Genomic DNA, 13,520 nt, shown 5'->3' with positions numbered 1-13,520 from the left:
AAAGCAGGGCAAATCAAGGCCCCGCCTGGAGTTAGGTCACCAGCTTGGCCTGCTCCTGCCCTGCACCCCACTGCCTGACCTTCCCACCCGATGGGCTCCCAGCAGGGCTAGGCCTGTGAGAGGGGCTGAGGACTGCAGAGCCACCTTCCCCGGCAGGAGGCACGCCTAAGAATGGCAGGACCAGCAGCCCGGTGGCAGACCCTCTCGGGGTCTGTGGTTGCCCCTGGGCTCAGTACTGCTCCGGTTAAGTTGACACAGACCAGAGGGAGGCACTCTCTCCTTGGACGCCAGGCTGTTTTGCTACTTTCTGTCCTAGGACATCCAGCCAGACAGCCCCTCCTGATTTCTGTGCCCCATCCTATCACTGGGCACGTGGGACACTGACCTATAGGGCCTGCGTGGAGGCCCTGAGAGGTTTCACAGTGAGTGAGTGGCAGGCAGGCCTGGCAGCCACACGCCCTGGTCAGAGAGTAGCTGATTACCTGCTCAAGCCAGGAGAGGATCTTGCCGGAGCAGCTGGGTCCTGGCTCTTCTCGGAAGGCTCTTCATCCTCCACCACCTCAACCCTTTGGGCGAGAAGAGAAGCAGGTGTACCAGCTGCCCTGGAGCTTGCGGCCCTTGAAGGACATGCTTTCTTTTAGTGGTGTCTGTGGCCATGAAGTGGCCCTGGGGAGGGGTTCAGTGACGACAGTGTGAGGTAAGTACAGCATACTGGGTTGAATAGGGTCCCTCCGAATTTCATGTCTACCTGGAAGCTGTGAATGCGACCTTATTTGGAAATAGGGTCTTGGCAGATATAATCAAGTTAAGATGGAGTCACAGTGGGGTAGGGTGAGCCCTAAATGCAACGACTGGTATCCTTATAAGAAGAGGGAAATCTGGATGCAGACACACAGAGGCCAGAGTAACGCATCTCCAAGCCAAGGAGCACCAAGAGCTGCCTGCAGCCACCGCCAGCGGGCAGAGGGGCCTGGGATGGCTTCTCCCTCAGAGCCTCCAGGAGGAATGAACCCTGCTGACAGTTTGATCCTGGACTTCTAGCCTCCAGAACTGGGAGAGAATACCTTTCTGGGGTTTACGCCCCCTAGTGTGCGGTAGTTTGTTACAATGGCCCAGGAACCTAACGCTGATACAGCCAGTAAGAGCGTACCACCATCTGTGTCTTCCTACTCCCAGACCTTTGTGCCAGCTGCGAGGCCTCTGCCTAGGGCGCTTGGCATGATGGCTCCTCCTTGTTTTAAATCGTTAGTTCACTCTGCCACCTTGTCATCTGTGTACTTAACAGAATATTCCCCCAAATTCAACTTGCCAGACGTTTCTTCCCTGTCCTCTGCAAATATTCTCCTTTCCGAGAAGATGTCTTGTCTCAGTAATGGTGACACCTCTCGCTCACTCAGCCGGAGTGTCCTGACTGCCTGATCATTCTCTGTTGAACACTATTCACCTTCCAGGGCCCATCTCCAAAGTCATGGTCACTTCCAAAGGCCTGGCCACAGAGGGGCTCCTGGTGACAAGCTTCTGGACCTCAGCCCAATGACCCCTCCTGCCAAGGCAGTGCCCAGCCTGACCCTCGGAGGGTGAGGCGGGGAGCAAGGGAACAACTCTTTTGTACCCCTGTAGCTATTTTTGTTTCAAAACCCCAGGGGCTGCTGGACATACTACAGTTTTATCTTGGGTCAAGGGGCGACCCTGTCAGCTACTGGCAAATGAAAGTTTCTCACCATAAACTGTGTTCTCTCAGCCAGGCTCCTGTCTACACAGAACTGGCTGTCAGGGCCACATGTGCCGCCAGAGCCACCCAGGTGCTCACCTGGCCTCCAGAAAGAAGCCACCAGCCCCTTACAATGTCACCTGCTCAGGGACAGCAGCCCCATCCCTCTGCACCTGCTCTCCCCGGGGTCCCCATGCCACCCCTGCTGACAGGAGACCTTCTCTGCAGCCAGCAACAAACTTCCAAGGCTCCCGTGCTAACACTTACCTCTGTGCAATGAATGGGGACTGCATCTCCTGGGCAGGGCTGCTGGAAAGGGGACAGGAAGGAGACATGTTGGGTCGAACCCACGGACAGATGACATCATGAGCACTCTGCTCCAGATGGCAAGAGCCAGACCTCACTGTCCCCGAAAGCGCATCTGGGAGTCCTGGAAAGTCTGGCTCGGAGGGTACACTCACCCCACCCCTCAGCAGCCAGAGGAAGACCAGGCCCTGAGAGGAAGGGAGCCGGCCCAGAGCGCAGAGCTGCGGGCTGCTCGAGCCGCCCCAGAGGCCAGGCCCGGCTCCGGCTCCTGCTGCGCAACTCACCCGGTGCTCTTCTTGGCTGCCGACAGGACGTAGGAGCGCTCCCGGGAAGCTGTCTTCCTCACCACACTGCTTGCAGCCTCTGACCTGCAGTGGCACGGGAAGGGGACATCAGGTGGCGGGGTGGGACTCGCTCTGGCAGCCTAGCTTGGCAGCTATTCAGGGCCACCCCAGGGAGGCAAGGAGCGAAGCCAGATTAGTGCCTGCTCCAAGGACTGTTCAAAGCAACACAAGCAGGTAGGTGCTAGTATCACCCACAATTTACAAATGAGGAAACTGAGGCACATGGGGCTTTAGTGTGACTTCGGAGTGACTTGCCCAATACCAGACACCCAGCTGGTGGGACAGTGGGCAGTCAGTGCCCAACAGCCTGGCTCCAGAGCTCCCACACCTGGAGACCCCTGCTGCCTTTAAGATGACTCGTCTGCCCAGCCTCCAGCACCACAGCTTTGCTGTGTTTCCTAAGCCGCAGAGGGGCCGGCAGACATTGTGACTGGGGACAGGTGAGCCTGGGTGGGGTCGCTTTATTTTCTCACGTCCCAGTTGCTGCCCAAGCACCTGGGCGTCACTCCGGAGCCTGGCCCCGCCCCACAGGCAAGTAGGCCCCACCCAGCCTCTGTACACACAGCACACACACAGAGGGCCCCCCCCCCAGGGCAAGCCCTGAAGCACTTGCCTCCCCACCCTCCATCCACCACAGATGAGGCTCTCCCCATAGAAGGTTCCTAGAGGGTCCCCTGCGCTGGCTCAGTGCTGGCTGGGTGGTTCCGGGCCTGAAGGAATGACACCCCTCTGGTCAACGGGCAGCACTGATGCTCTAAGTGCCGTGCACTTCGTCCCCTACTGGCACAATTCCTACTCCACCAGACTATGGAGTCTTGGGCCCTGTTACCTCCGTCTCTGCTCATCAGCAGAGAAGGGCGCCTCCTCCTCTTCAGCAACCCCTGATGTGGAGCTGGGCCTGATGTTGTAAGGTGCCCTGGGGGACGGGGCAGGGATTGAGGATGCTGGTGGTGCTGGGCCCTCCCCCCGCTTCTGCTCCAGCAGCATGCATCAGTGTCACTGCCTCCGCGCTGTGCTCCTGCCACTTCCTCCCCTCCCCGTTCCAACTCTAACTGGCCCCCAAGACCCAGTTCAAGCTTCACCCCTTCTCCAGAAGGATTCCGTAACTGCTGTCACTGGATGGTGGTGATGAGGGACAGCAACATAAAGCAGCAGGGCCCCTGGAAGGGCAGGTACAACCCATACTTCTGTGCCAGGCCCCTCTGTGGGCACGCAGCAAGGGGCCTTTGGTTAAGGCCCTAAGGGCAGCTCCCAAGCAATGCCCAAAGATTTATATTCAAGAAGCAGCTCCAATTTCAGCACAAAATGCCCTTAACTTGTAGGCTGCCAGGGCCAGCAGCATGCTCGGGATCATCAGGCCCCAGCCCAGCCAGGCCTGGCCCAGAGGGGTTCCAGAGACATGTCCGGGAAGCACAGCAGCAAGCTGCAGCCCCAGGGCCATGACCCACACCCCTGGCTCCACACTTATCAGCCCCTTCTACAAGCTTCCTACAGTCCCTGCTCTGTGTCAGATCGGACAGGGACAAAGCTTTCTGAGGCTTGTCACGCTGTGGTGGGCTCCAGGCCATAGCAGCAGCTGTCAGGACCAGCTCTCCCGGGCTGCCCTCAGTTGCCTGGTATTCAGGTTCATCTCTCGATTGCACACTCACAGCTTCTTGTAATCCTCGGTTGTCATCTTGTAGCCGGAGGAGGACAGACGGGAAGGCCCGGTGGGAGCTCCTCTCACCACACTGGCAGCACTGGAGAGGCAAGGGGTTTGCATGTGCCAACCTGCAGGTGCCCTCTCGCTTCCAGATTTGTCCACACAGCCCAGCAGGCACAGAGCAGATGGACAGTGGGGTGTTGTTGGCCTTTCTGCTTCACTTTCAACCCTCCAGACACCAGAACTTCTGTGCCACCCTGAGCAGGGCACGCATACACCTGGGGGCTTCCCATCCCTGCACTGCTCTCCAGGGCCTTGTCCTGCACAGGAGGAGAGCTGCCACCTGCCACCCTCACAGTCACAGGCACAGTACTCTCTCTGCCATGAGCTTGGCCCAGACCCTCACACCCACCACGGGTCTGCTGGCCAGCACCCCCTGGACACACCTTTTGGGAACTCCGTTGGCCTTGGGGAAGGGCTGCTGGGGATGGGACGAGCTGTCTATAGGCTTGGTGAACACTCCCCTAAAAGAGAACCCGGAAGAAGCAGTGCAGTTAGCTCCCCTGGGAGAAGCGGGCTTGGGGGAGGAGGGCGATGCCGGCAGGCAGCGGGAGGCAGGAAGGATTACCTACCGGATGATATAGCCAGTGGGAGCCCTTGGGCTTGGAGGCCTGCCAAGGGAAAAGAAGTTATGCAGTGAAGCCAGGCCTTGCTGCACAGCCCAGGCTACCCTGTCTCATCCTGCCACCACCAACAGCAAAGTGGGGCAGGTGGATGTTCCAGTGAAATCAGAACAAGGGCAGGAAGAGTGGATGAGCACTTCCTAAGAGAGCCGGCCACCCTTGCACCCCTAGCCAGGTGCCTGTTCTGCTATGCCTACCCCCTCTAGCCACTGTGATGCCCACATCCCAAGTCCTGATGGAAGTTTGGGGCGAGAGGGCATAGCGAGAGGTTGCTCAGTGGTTGGGAAACGTTAGGCTCCACACGCTGGGTGCCTCCTGCTTGGGACCAGCCAAGGGGATTCAGAGGACTGGGTAGGAGACACAGTCAGAGCCATGAGATCTGGGCTCAAGGGCAGGAGACAAGGACCCAGCAGACAGCTCCTCTGTCCAAGAGGAGAGGAGCTTGGGGCTGGGGCAGCAAAGGTGGGTCTAAGACTCCATGCAGGCAGGTAGGAAGGGCAATGTAGAGCTCTCTCCCTCTGATAGACTCTGTCCTTAACAGGCGACAGCCTCCTAGAGGTGACCGAATTGCAGGAACACTTGGGGTGGGACCTGGGAAACGTCGCTTTCCCCCCTTTTAGCCACACAAGCATTTCTGGCTGAAGCACCTGTGGCCTGGGGAGGCTAGGCCATGGCCCCTGGCTGGCCTGGAACGCACCACCCCACACACAACCCCAACCACACATACTCACACACGCTGAGTGAGAGAATGAGCGGCAAGGTTTGTGCAGACTCCCGGCACCCCTGCTGTGGGGTCTGAGTTCCCATGCCCCAGGACGCGCTTTCCATATGTGCCCCCAGGGCAAGGCCTGGGGTGAGCATTGCATCCCCCACAGTAAACAAGCTCTTAAAGACTTGACTATCTTTGAACCAGTCATCCTCGGGCCTTTGCCAACCTCACCGACCACAGGTGTCACAACCTCCCACGTCTCTGCCTGGCTCACGCCTGTGCTCCCTGCTAGGATGTCATCTCCTGAGGGGAGGGCTGGGTCCTTTATGCGCAGCACAGGAGCTGGCAGGCAGTGGGTGCTGGGTCAGTGATGGACAGCAGGCAAGGCCATCATTGCTGGGGGCAGGCCCGCAGGCTGTAGTCCCCTGGGGGCTCCTTTACTTCTCTGGAGCACTTCCTCTAGGACTGGGAGGCTGTGCCTGTGCTTCAGAGCCTCCCTGGACACCACTGTGCAAAAGCCCTTGAAACAGAGAGCGGATGGGCTGCTCCCTTCAGCCAGCTGTCAAAACGTGTCATCGTCAACTTGGGAGACAGTTGGAACAAACTTGTGAGTCAATCAGGGCTACCTACAGGAGGGACTCATGTGCCTCAGCGACATGGGGTTCTCAGTGACAGTTTCGATTCCAGTTGACAGCTGGAGACATGGAGGCCCAGCAGGGGAGACAGCTGGCAGCTGGCCCCAAAGCCTCAGGGCAAGGCCGGGGACTTGGCCCCCATGGTCCTGTACTCCCTTTCCCAAGAGGGAGCAGAGAAGAAAAGCCTGTCCTTCCTGCAGACCCGGAGTCTCCCCTTGGTTCAGGCTCCCTCCTTGTCCCCCGAGGACCGCAGCACGGGGCCCTCCCACCAGCCGCCCAGGCACCCCCTCTTACCTGGTCTTCAGGACCTCCCCAGTTGATGAAAAGGATGTGGCACGACTCCAGCTGGAGGGCAGCTCTCTGGGGAAAGAAGGGCCCCAAAAGAGTGGCTCCCAGACTCCCTGCCATCAGCTGCCTTTTGGCCTCCATTCCGCAGGCTGCCTGCCTGCCGGGCTCCCGGGGAACTTGACTCGCCGCTTGCATCTCACCCTCACCTTCCCTAGCCTGTCTCACACTCGCTCCACAGGCGAACGCACACACGCACACATCCGCCCCGACACCCAGGGCTTCCCCACCCTGTGGCTTTGGCCGATTCCTGCCCTCAGCTGGATTGCTTTCCCATGCTCTGCCCTCCCCAGTTGGTCTGTGGCCACGTGGCAGGGCCAACTGGATGATGGAGGCCCCTCAGCATCTCCAGGTATGGACGGGCCCCCGCCCCAACCCGTCACTGCTGGCCCTCGGGCCTCCTGGACTTACAGGGTGTGGCCCTCCGAGGCATCCTGCTTGGCGATCCAGCTCTTGTCCCCCCTCAGCGTGGCTCGCACCTTCATTTGCCTGAGGACATTGTTGCGCTCCTCCTCGCCTGGTAGAAGAGGCTTCCCTGGCAGGGGCAAGGCCAGGCAGCCTCAGAAGCCAGGGACCCGGCCCCAGAACGCCAAGCCTTCCTCTTCAGCCCTCCCAGTATGTTGCAAGCGGGAGCCAGGTCTCACCTTTGGTGCTGCCCCCGAGAGCTGGGATACTCATGGCGTTTTCTCTGCTGGTCCCTTCTGAGCTGATTCAGCAGGGCCCCTGGGGCAAAGGCAAGCACATGCTTGTCACCTCATGCACCTTTAATGGCTGCGCATCACCATGTGGTCCCTGGCAAACCAAGACCATCCAGAATGTCCTTTGGGCATCAGGAAGCAAGAGTTGGTGGAGTCGTGGGTGGTGGGCAGAGGCCACGGAGCGAGCACGTGCTGGATATTCCACCATAGGGCAGTGCGCCCCCACATCTGCCCAGGGCCACGCACCTGGGGGACACGGCGTGGGCTGCCAGGGGCTGTTTATTCGCGAGATGACTGAGAAGGACCGCCCACAAACCCTCTGAGAGACCTCGGATGGGCAGACTCCAGGCCTGCGGAGTGCGGGGGAAACAGTGGCAGCAGGAGAGCCTCTACACCGTCTAGCCCACAGCAGGGGGAGGGACTGTGGGAAGGGCGGGGGCCTTGGACCATCTCTCCCACTCCCTGGTAGCAGTTGGGCAGACCATGGGCCAGTCAGCTCACCTCTCTAGGCTGCCTCAGTGTCCTCATTTTGTAAAATGAAAGTTAAAAAAGTCTACCGTGCGATACTGCTGTAAGGGCAGAATGCACCAATGTTCTTGCAAGAGTCTGGCACCGCCTGGCACAGCAAAGACCGCAGGGCAGCTGGACAGGAGCCAAGCAGCAGTGACTCTGAACCTGCCCTTGCTGGGAAAAGGGACAGTCGGTGTCCTCCATCACTACAGGCAAGGCCCCGTGTGGTTCAGGGCTTGGCTTCATCTCCGGTGGGGAAAGCCCTAGGGCCTCACTGTCAACTCTCCATAGCCCTTGGGGACCAGGTGACGGTGGGGATCTGGTAAGGGCTTGCTGCTGGGTCTGGGAAGCTGGGGTGTCCCGTGTGCTGCTTCTGTTCCTCTCTCTCGTCTTCTCACCCTGCTCTCCCTTCTTGCCGCCTCTCTCTCCTTGAGCCATGTGCTGCCCTCCTGTGGCCAGTGAAGGGTGGGCTGTGGCGGTGTCTGAGACCGTCACAGTGCCACGGAGGACCGAAGGAGGGTTATGGGCCCCAGGAGGGATGTGCCCTGAGCAGCAGGGAGACGGAAGGCCCACGTGATGGGTCTAGTCGCAGCCCTGACCCGCCACAGCCAGCCCCTTGAGCCTCAAGAGAAGGGCTGGAGGCTCAGGTGAGCAGGCATGAGGGGAAGGAGGGGTCCTGGCTCTGCTGAGACAGTCCTGAGGCAGAGCAGCCTCCCTCTGCGGGACCTGTCAGCTTCTGGGCCCCTCCAGCGCCAGGCCTTGAGCAGCTGGGCCCAGCTGCCAGCTGGCAAGGCCTAGACATGTTTCTGAGGAGGTTGGGGCACACTAAAACAGGCAGGGCTAGGGGCCAAGAGCAAACCAAATGTGCCATGTCAGCAAGAGCTGGCTTTCCCATAAATGGCACCAAATGAGCAGCCCAGGAGGCCCGAGCCTGCTGTGTGCCAGGAATAGCACCTCATCACTGCAAAGGGCAGCTGCCATGGCAGAGTTCCACTGAGCAGAGCTCATTCCTTAGGTGATCCTCGGACCACACAGGCCCAGTGACCCCTCCCAGCAGCCCATGGAGTGGCCCTACTGGGTGGGACACATAGAGTCACCACCTGAGACCATGGCTACTCAGTCTTCTGCTGCTACCGGCTGACTGTGAGACCCAGGCAAGGCCCTCGGCTCAGGACCTCCTACTGTCTCAGTCCTTAGGTTCCTTCAGGAACTCTTGTCAGTTTCCCCTTCACAAACCTACTGGCCATTGTGCCCTGAAGTTGTCTGCTAAATCAGAACCAATAAGCCACTTCCAAAAAGAGGACAGACCCATAAAATGCAGAATGACAAAGACAGAGGGACCGCTGGAGACTGCTGAGCCAAGGGACGCTGTGAGAGCCCTCGGCACGGGAGGCGGAGCTGCCTCAGCTAAGGCCTCCTCAGAAGGCTCAGGGCCTAGTGCCCCACCTCCCCAGGCAAAGGCCAGAGCTGATGCTTCGGCTCGGAAGTCAAATGTCATTTTTTGATGGGACAGCAAATCTGAAAGTCAGGTAGCAGTCGTCACACAGGACTGAACAGGAAGGCAAATCTGGGACAAAATGATGAGCCCCAGCCAGATGGGTCTCATTCATGAGGTCTGAATCTGTGTCTGGCTGGAGAGCTGGCTTCTCTGTCCACTTCAGCACCCCTCCTCTCCTCCCACCTGCCACAGCCCTGGCTCAGGCCACAGTCACTTCTGATTCACCACCCCCTGGTTCACCTGCACTGTGTCTCCTTCCAGCAGCACTCAACAGTCCCAACGTGGCCCACATCAACCCTCTGAGCCTGGGAGCAAACCCCCCCAGTCCCCTGACTCAGCCATTTTTCTCCCCCACGCTCAATGTCAACATCGTGCTCTAAGCAGACCATGTGCGCCAGCATCCCTGGAAGGTGGGCCTGTCAGAGTAAACCCTGAGGCTTTGTTTATGCTGTTCTCCTACCTGGAATGCCCTCCAACTTCTCCCGCTGGGCTGAGCCCTGCCCTTCGCTCAGGGTCCCACCTGTCCTGCCAGCCCTGCTCCTACTGAGCTCTCCCTCCTCTGACCTGAGTGCTTGGTACTGTGGACCCAAGTCTTCCCAGGCAAACCTGCCACTCCATCAGCCTTAGTGAGGACAGAGCCCAGGCAGCTCCTCACGCATGCAGCACATAGTCTGAACTCACCGCCACCAGACTGGAAAAGGGCAGGGGACATGCTTCCGACTCAGCAAACATTGCCACCCCTTCTTGGGCCAGGTCTCCTCTCAGAGCCACTATCCCCTCCACTCGTCTGAGCCTTCTGGGAGAGCGGGGCAGAGGGACCAGCCAATCAAAGGGAGGCTGGGAAAACTCTCATGACAGGCAGGAGCAGCTTTGGAGAAGGGGAGGCAGACCCCTTGGGAGGACATTTCCTGGGCAGCTCTCACTCACTGTGTGCGATGGTGAGCATTCGGCAATGATCTAAGTTCCCAACAGTTGTATTTAAACATTACGATACATCACCCAGGCAAATAACGTGCAGCCATTACACATGACACTGATATACAATCTCAACTGGGCTTTGTGTGTATGGTTTCCATATAAACTTACGTGCAAAGGCAGCTTTTAAAACAAGACATACAGCCATTTGACCCAGGAATCCCACTTCTAGGAATTTACCCTAAGAATGCAGCAGCCCAATTTGAAAAAGACAGATGCACCCCTATGTTTATCGCTGCACTATTTACAATAGCCAAGACATGGCAGCAACCTAAGTGTCCATCAGGAGATGAATGGATAAAGAAGAGGTGGTACATATGCACAATGGAATATTACTCAGCCATAAGAAAAAAAAATATCCTACCATTTGCAACAACATGGATGGAGCTGGAGGGTATTATGCTCAGTGAAATAAGCCAGGCAGAGAAAGACAAGTACCAAATGATTTCACTCATATGTGGAGTATAAGAACAAAGGAAAACTGAAGGAACAAAACAGCAGCAGAATCACAGAACCCAAGAATGGACTAACAGTTACCAAAGGGAAAGGGAGGGGGGAGGATGGGTGGGGAGGGAGGGATAGGGGGGGGAAGAAAGGGGTTATTATGATTAGCATGTATAATGTGGGGGGTGGGGGAAAGGGGAGGGCTGTGCAACACAGAGAAGACAAGTAGTGATTCTGCAGCATCTTACTGTGCTGATGGACAGTGACTGTAATGGGGTTTGTGGGGGGGATTTGGTGATGGGGGAATCTAGTAAACATAATGTTCCTCATGTAATTGTAGATTAATGATACCAAAAAAAACAAAAAAAAACAAAAAAACCCAAGACATATAGGATGGTGCCATTTACATAAACAGACATGTACATAAAAATGCATAGGGTAAGAAGCATCTGAAAGGAGATACACCAACATATTTTGCTCCTCTGTGTATTTCTCATTTTCCTATCAGGAACATATATTGATAAAAAGTAAACTGTGGTTTAACCAAATGAAATGAGAGCTGGGGCTGCTCGGATAGTTAAGTCCAAAGTTGATGCCAGGTGAACAGTGCTGAGGAGGGACAGGGAAGGGAGTGGAGGGAGCAGCGAAATCTCTCCGTCAGCCCAGGGGGACATCCCAGGGGCCAGGGGCTGCTTGGGCATCTAGGGTTGAGCTGTACCACCAGAGACCCAGACTCCCCACACGGCAAGGCGTCCTCCAGGAGCCTGCATCTTCTCTGCCCAGAAGCTGGGGTCAGGACAGAGTGCAGGTGGGCATCTGATCCCAGCAGAAAGGGCGCAGCAGCAGCTGCTGCAGTGGCACAGCGCAGACCCATCCCCAGGAGCAGGAGGCCGGCTGCTGCTCAAACACCCGGGGCATAGCAGGGACAGAATAAAACGCATTTTGCACACATGGGCTCCCAAGTCCCAGCTCCCCGCCCCTGCCTGGGGACTACAGAAGGCACCACGCTGGTCCCTGGAAGAGGGAGGAGACAGTGGCGGGTGGGTTGAGCCTGGATGTCTGCTGTGTTCTTGTAGAAAGGCCCCACTACCAGGACGGCACATCTGGGCCCCAAGCCACACTTTCAGAGGGTGGCGGGTGCAGCCGGAGTGTGAGCCTGGACACACTGTCATCCAGCTGACCCCACATGAAAAAAAAACAAACCCAGAATCCCCTCTGAGGAGGGCAGTCCCTCACCCTGCAGCCCTGGACTCAATGCCCTCTGTATCCACCATGCCAAGTCTATCATGCTCCAGGGCTTTTGCACCTGAGATGCAAGATGCAGACAAAGTTCAAGAAGGCATGGAAAGAGAGAAACTGCTGTGACAGGGGCCCCTACACCTCCCTACTCACCCCATGGAGAAGGTGGAGAGTAAAGCGAGGTGCACATTGGATTGCTAGAACATCCCATCTCCAGCTTCCCTCAGAAGTGGGGCTGAAGACCTCCTGACTGCCCAGGCCTCCAGTCTGGGCACTTGGGCTTCCAAATTCTCCTGGGCCCGCACCGCCCATGAGCCCTGCCATCCAGACTGGCCTCTGCACCTGAGTGTAAATATAGTCCCCCAGCCTGTGGCCTCCACGCCCATCTCTGCTCCTCAGCCCTAAGTGGCCTCACATGTTATCCCACTCTCGGAGCCTTGGTCTCCTCATCTGTAAAGGGGGGCTGAGTTGCCAGAGCCTGCGGGCGTGCTCACTGGGCCTCGTCCTGGAAGGATATCCCCGCTCCAGAGCATGTGCTGCCCACTGGAATTTGGCACCAGCTCTTTTCCATCCCATGGCTTGGGTGTCAAGATTCTGGTAGGTGTCCTTACCTCTCAAATGGCCCATGTGAGTGCATTTCTAATCAGAACAGCCACGCTGGGCACCTACCTCTTCAGTACTAAGGCCCCAGCTTCTACCTTCTGGTTCCTTAGGAATTACCACATCCCCCTTCTTAGGGGCCTGGCCTAGACCAGCACAGGACCGGGCGGCTTATCCGCCACCTTCTGCCCACCCCAGCTGTACCTCATGGTGCAGCCCTAGAGCCTCACCAGATGTGGCCTTACTAGGTAGTTCTCCCCATGCCAAGTCTCACACCATACCAGCCTGTCCCAGGGCAGTTCAGGACCATGTCCAAGTCCTCCTGAGGAGGCCAGGCCACCTGTAACACCAGGTGGGAGTCCCCAGCCACCCCCTGGCCCCTCACCAGCTCCCTCTTCCATTAGCCTGCAGATCTCTTGGGGTGGGCAGACAGAGTGTCCCTGGCAGGATGGCTAGGGAAGAGGGAAACAGGCTCTTCTTGATGCAGACAGTCTCTAAATACCAGTGGGCACGCTCCCCCCACCTGCCACCGCAGCCTCCACAGGCCTCCCTGTGACCTCCCAGGGAGGGGGCCTCTGGGTCTGACTGGATAGAGAGAAGCGATGAGCCAGTGCGGAGTGCAAGGGGCCTGTGTTCTCAGGCACAGCAAGTCAGGGAGCCGGAGCTGAGGCTGCAAACTCTGCAGCTCACACAGGCCGATGGGCAGGAGGGAGGGGCTGGGGGAGTCCATGGACAATGACACAAATGCTTGGCTGATGTGTGAGAAGACAGAGATGGACAGAGAAGCAGCAGGAGGAGGGGGTGACCCATCACCCCACAAGGTTGGATGAGGACATGCTCTGCGTCCAAGATGAGAAGACCAGCTCAGAAAAGGTTCATGGAACTGCAGCCCTGCGTGACTGCTGATGCTGTGCTCATCCCCCCTGTTCCTGAGCAGGCCTCTGTGTCTCTGCCCTTGTAGCTACCTGCCTGCCAGTGGCCTTGAGCTTCAGCCCAGGAGGCATCTTCCACAGAAGCCCTCAAGTCCCACAGCCCCCTGGCTCAAAGACACAGCTCAGTCCCATTCTTCGCCACAGTTCACTACAAATGCATTTCCACTGGCCTGGAAAGAGGGACCCACAGGAGAGCCGGAAGGTATAGCGGTGCAGAGCTTGCCTCAGGCACGGACCCCAGCAGGCCTG

The 13,520-nt window shown here is 57.8% G+C and overlaps 1 protein-coding gene across 17 annotated transcripts in view; it reads right to left on the bottom strand.

Annotated features, from left to right (window-relative positions):
* The window catches only part of ZNF185 (zinc finger protein 185 with LIM domain), a 44,215-nt gene that overhangs the window by 24,291 nt on the left and 6,404 nt on the right, over positions 1–13,520 (bottom strand). For 13 of the 17 annotated variants that reach the window (XM_073228059.1, XM_073228066.1, XM_073228058.1 and 10 more), the window contains exons 2-11: positions 7,020–7,098; positions 6,787–6,910; positions 6,325–6,390; positions 4,636–4,674; positions 4,450–4,527; positions 4,011–4,100; positions 3,191–3,277; positions 2,302–2,385; positions 1,979–2,020; positions 483–566 (exon numbers count right to left, since the gene is read on the bottom strand). In XM_073228059.1, the coding sequence (XP_073084160.1) occupies positions 483–566; positions 1,979–2,020; positions 2,302–2,385; positions 3,191–3,277; positions 4,011–4,100; positions 4,450–4,527; positions 4,636–4,674; positions 6,325–6,390; positions 6,787–6,910; positions 7,020–7,053 (728 nt within the window). In that variant the 5' untranslated portion in view covers positions 7,054–7,098. The remainder of the gene's footprint in view (positions 1–482; positions 567–1,978; positions 2,021–2,301; positions 2,386–3,190; positions 3,278–4,010; positions 4,101–4,449; positions 4,528–4,635; positions 4,675–6,324; positions 6,391–6,786; positions 6,911–7,019; positions 7,099–13,520) is intronic. The other 4 variants (XM_073228061.1, XM_073228065.1, XM_037025043.2 and 1 more) reach the window with 1 other exon arrangement.

Source organism: Manis javanica, chromosome X (genome assembly GCF_040802235.1).
Source record: "Manis javanica isolate MJ-LG chromosome X, MJ_LKY, whole genome shotgun sequence".
In the NCBI taxonomy this organism is placed as follows: Eukaryota; Metazoa; Chordata; class Mammalia; order Pholidota; family Manidae; genus Manis; species Manis javanica.
Note: the sequence above shows the minus strand (reverse complement) of the source record. Positions and strands in the feature narration are given on the sequence as shown.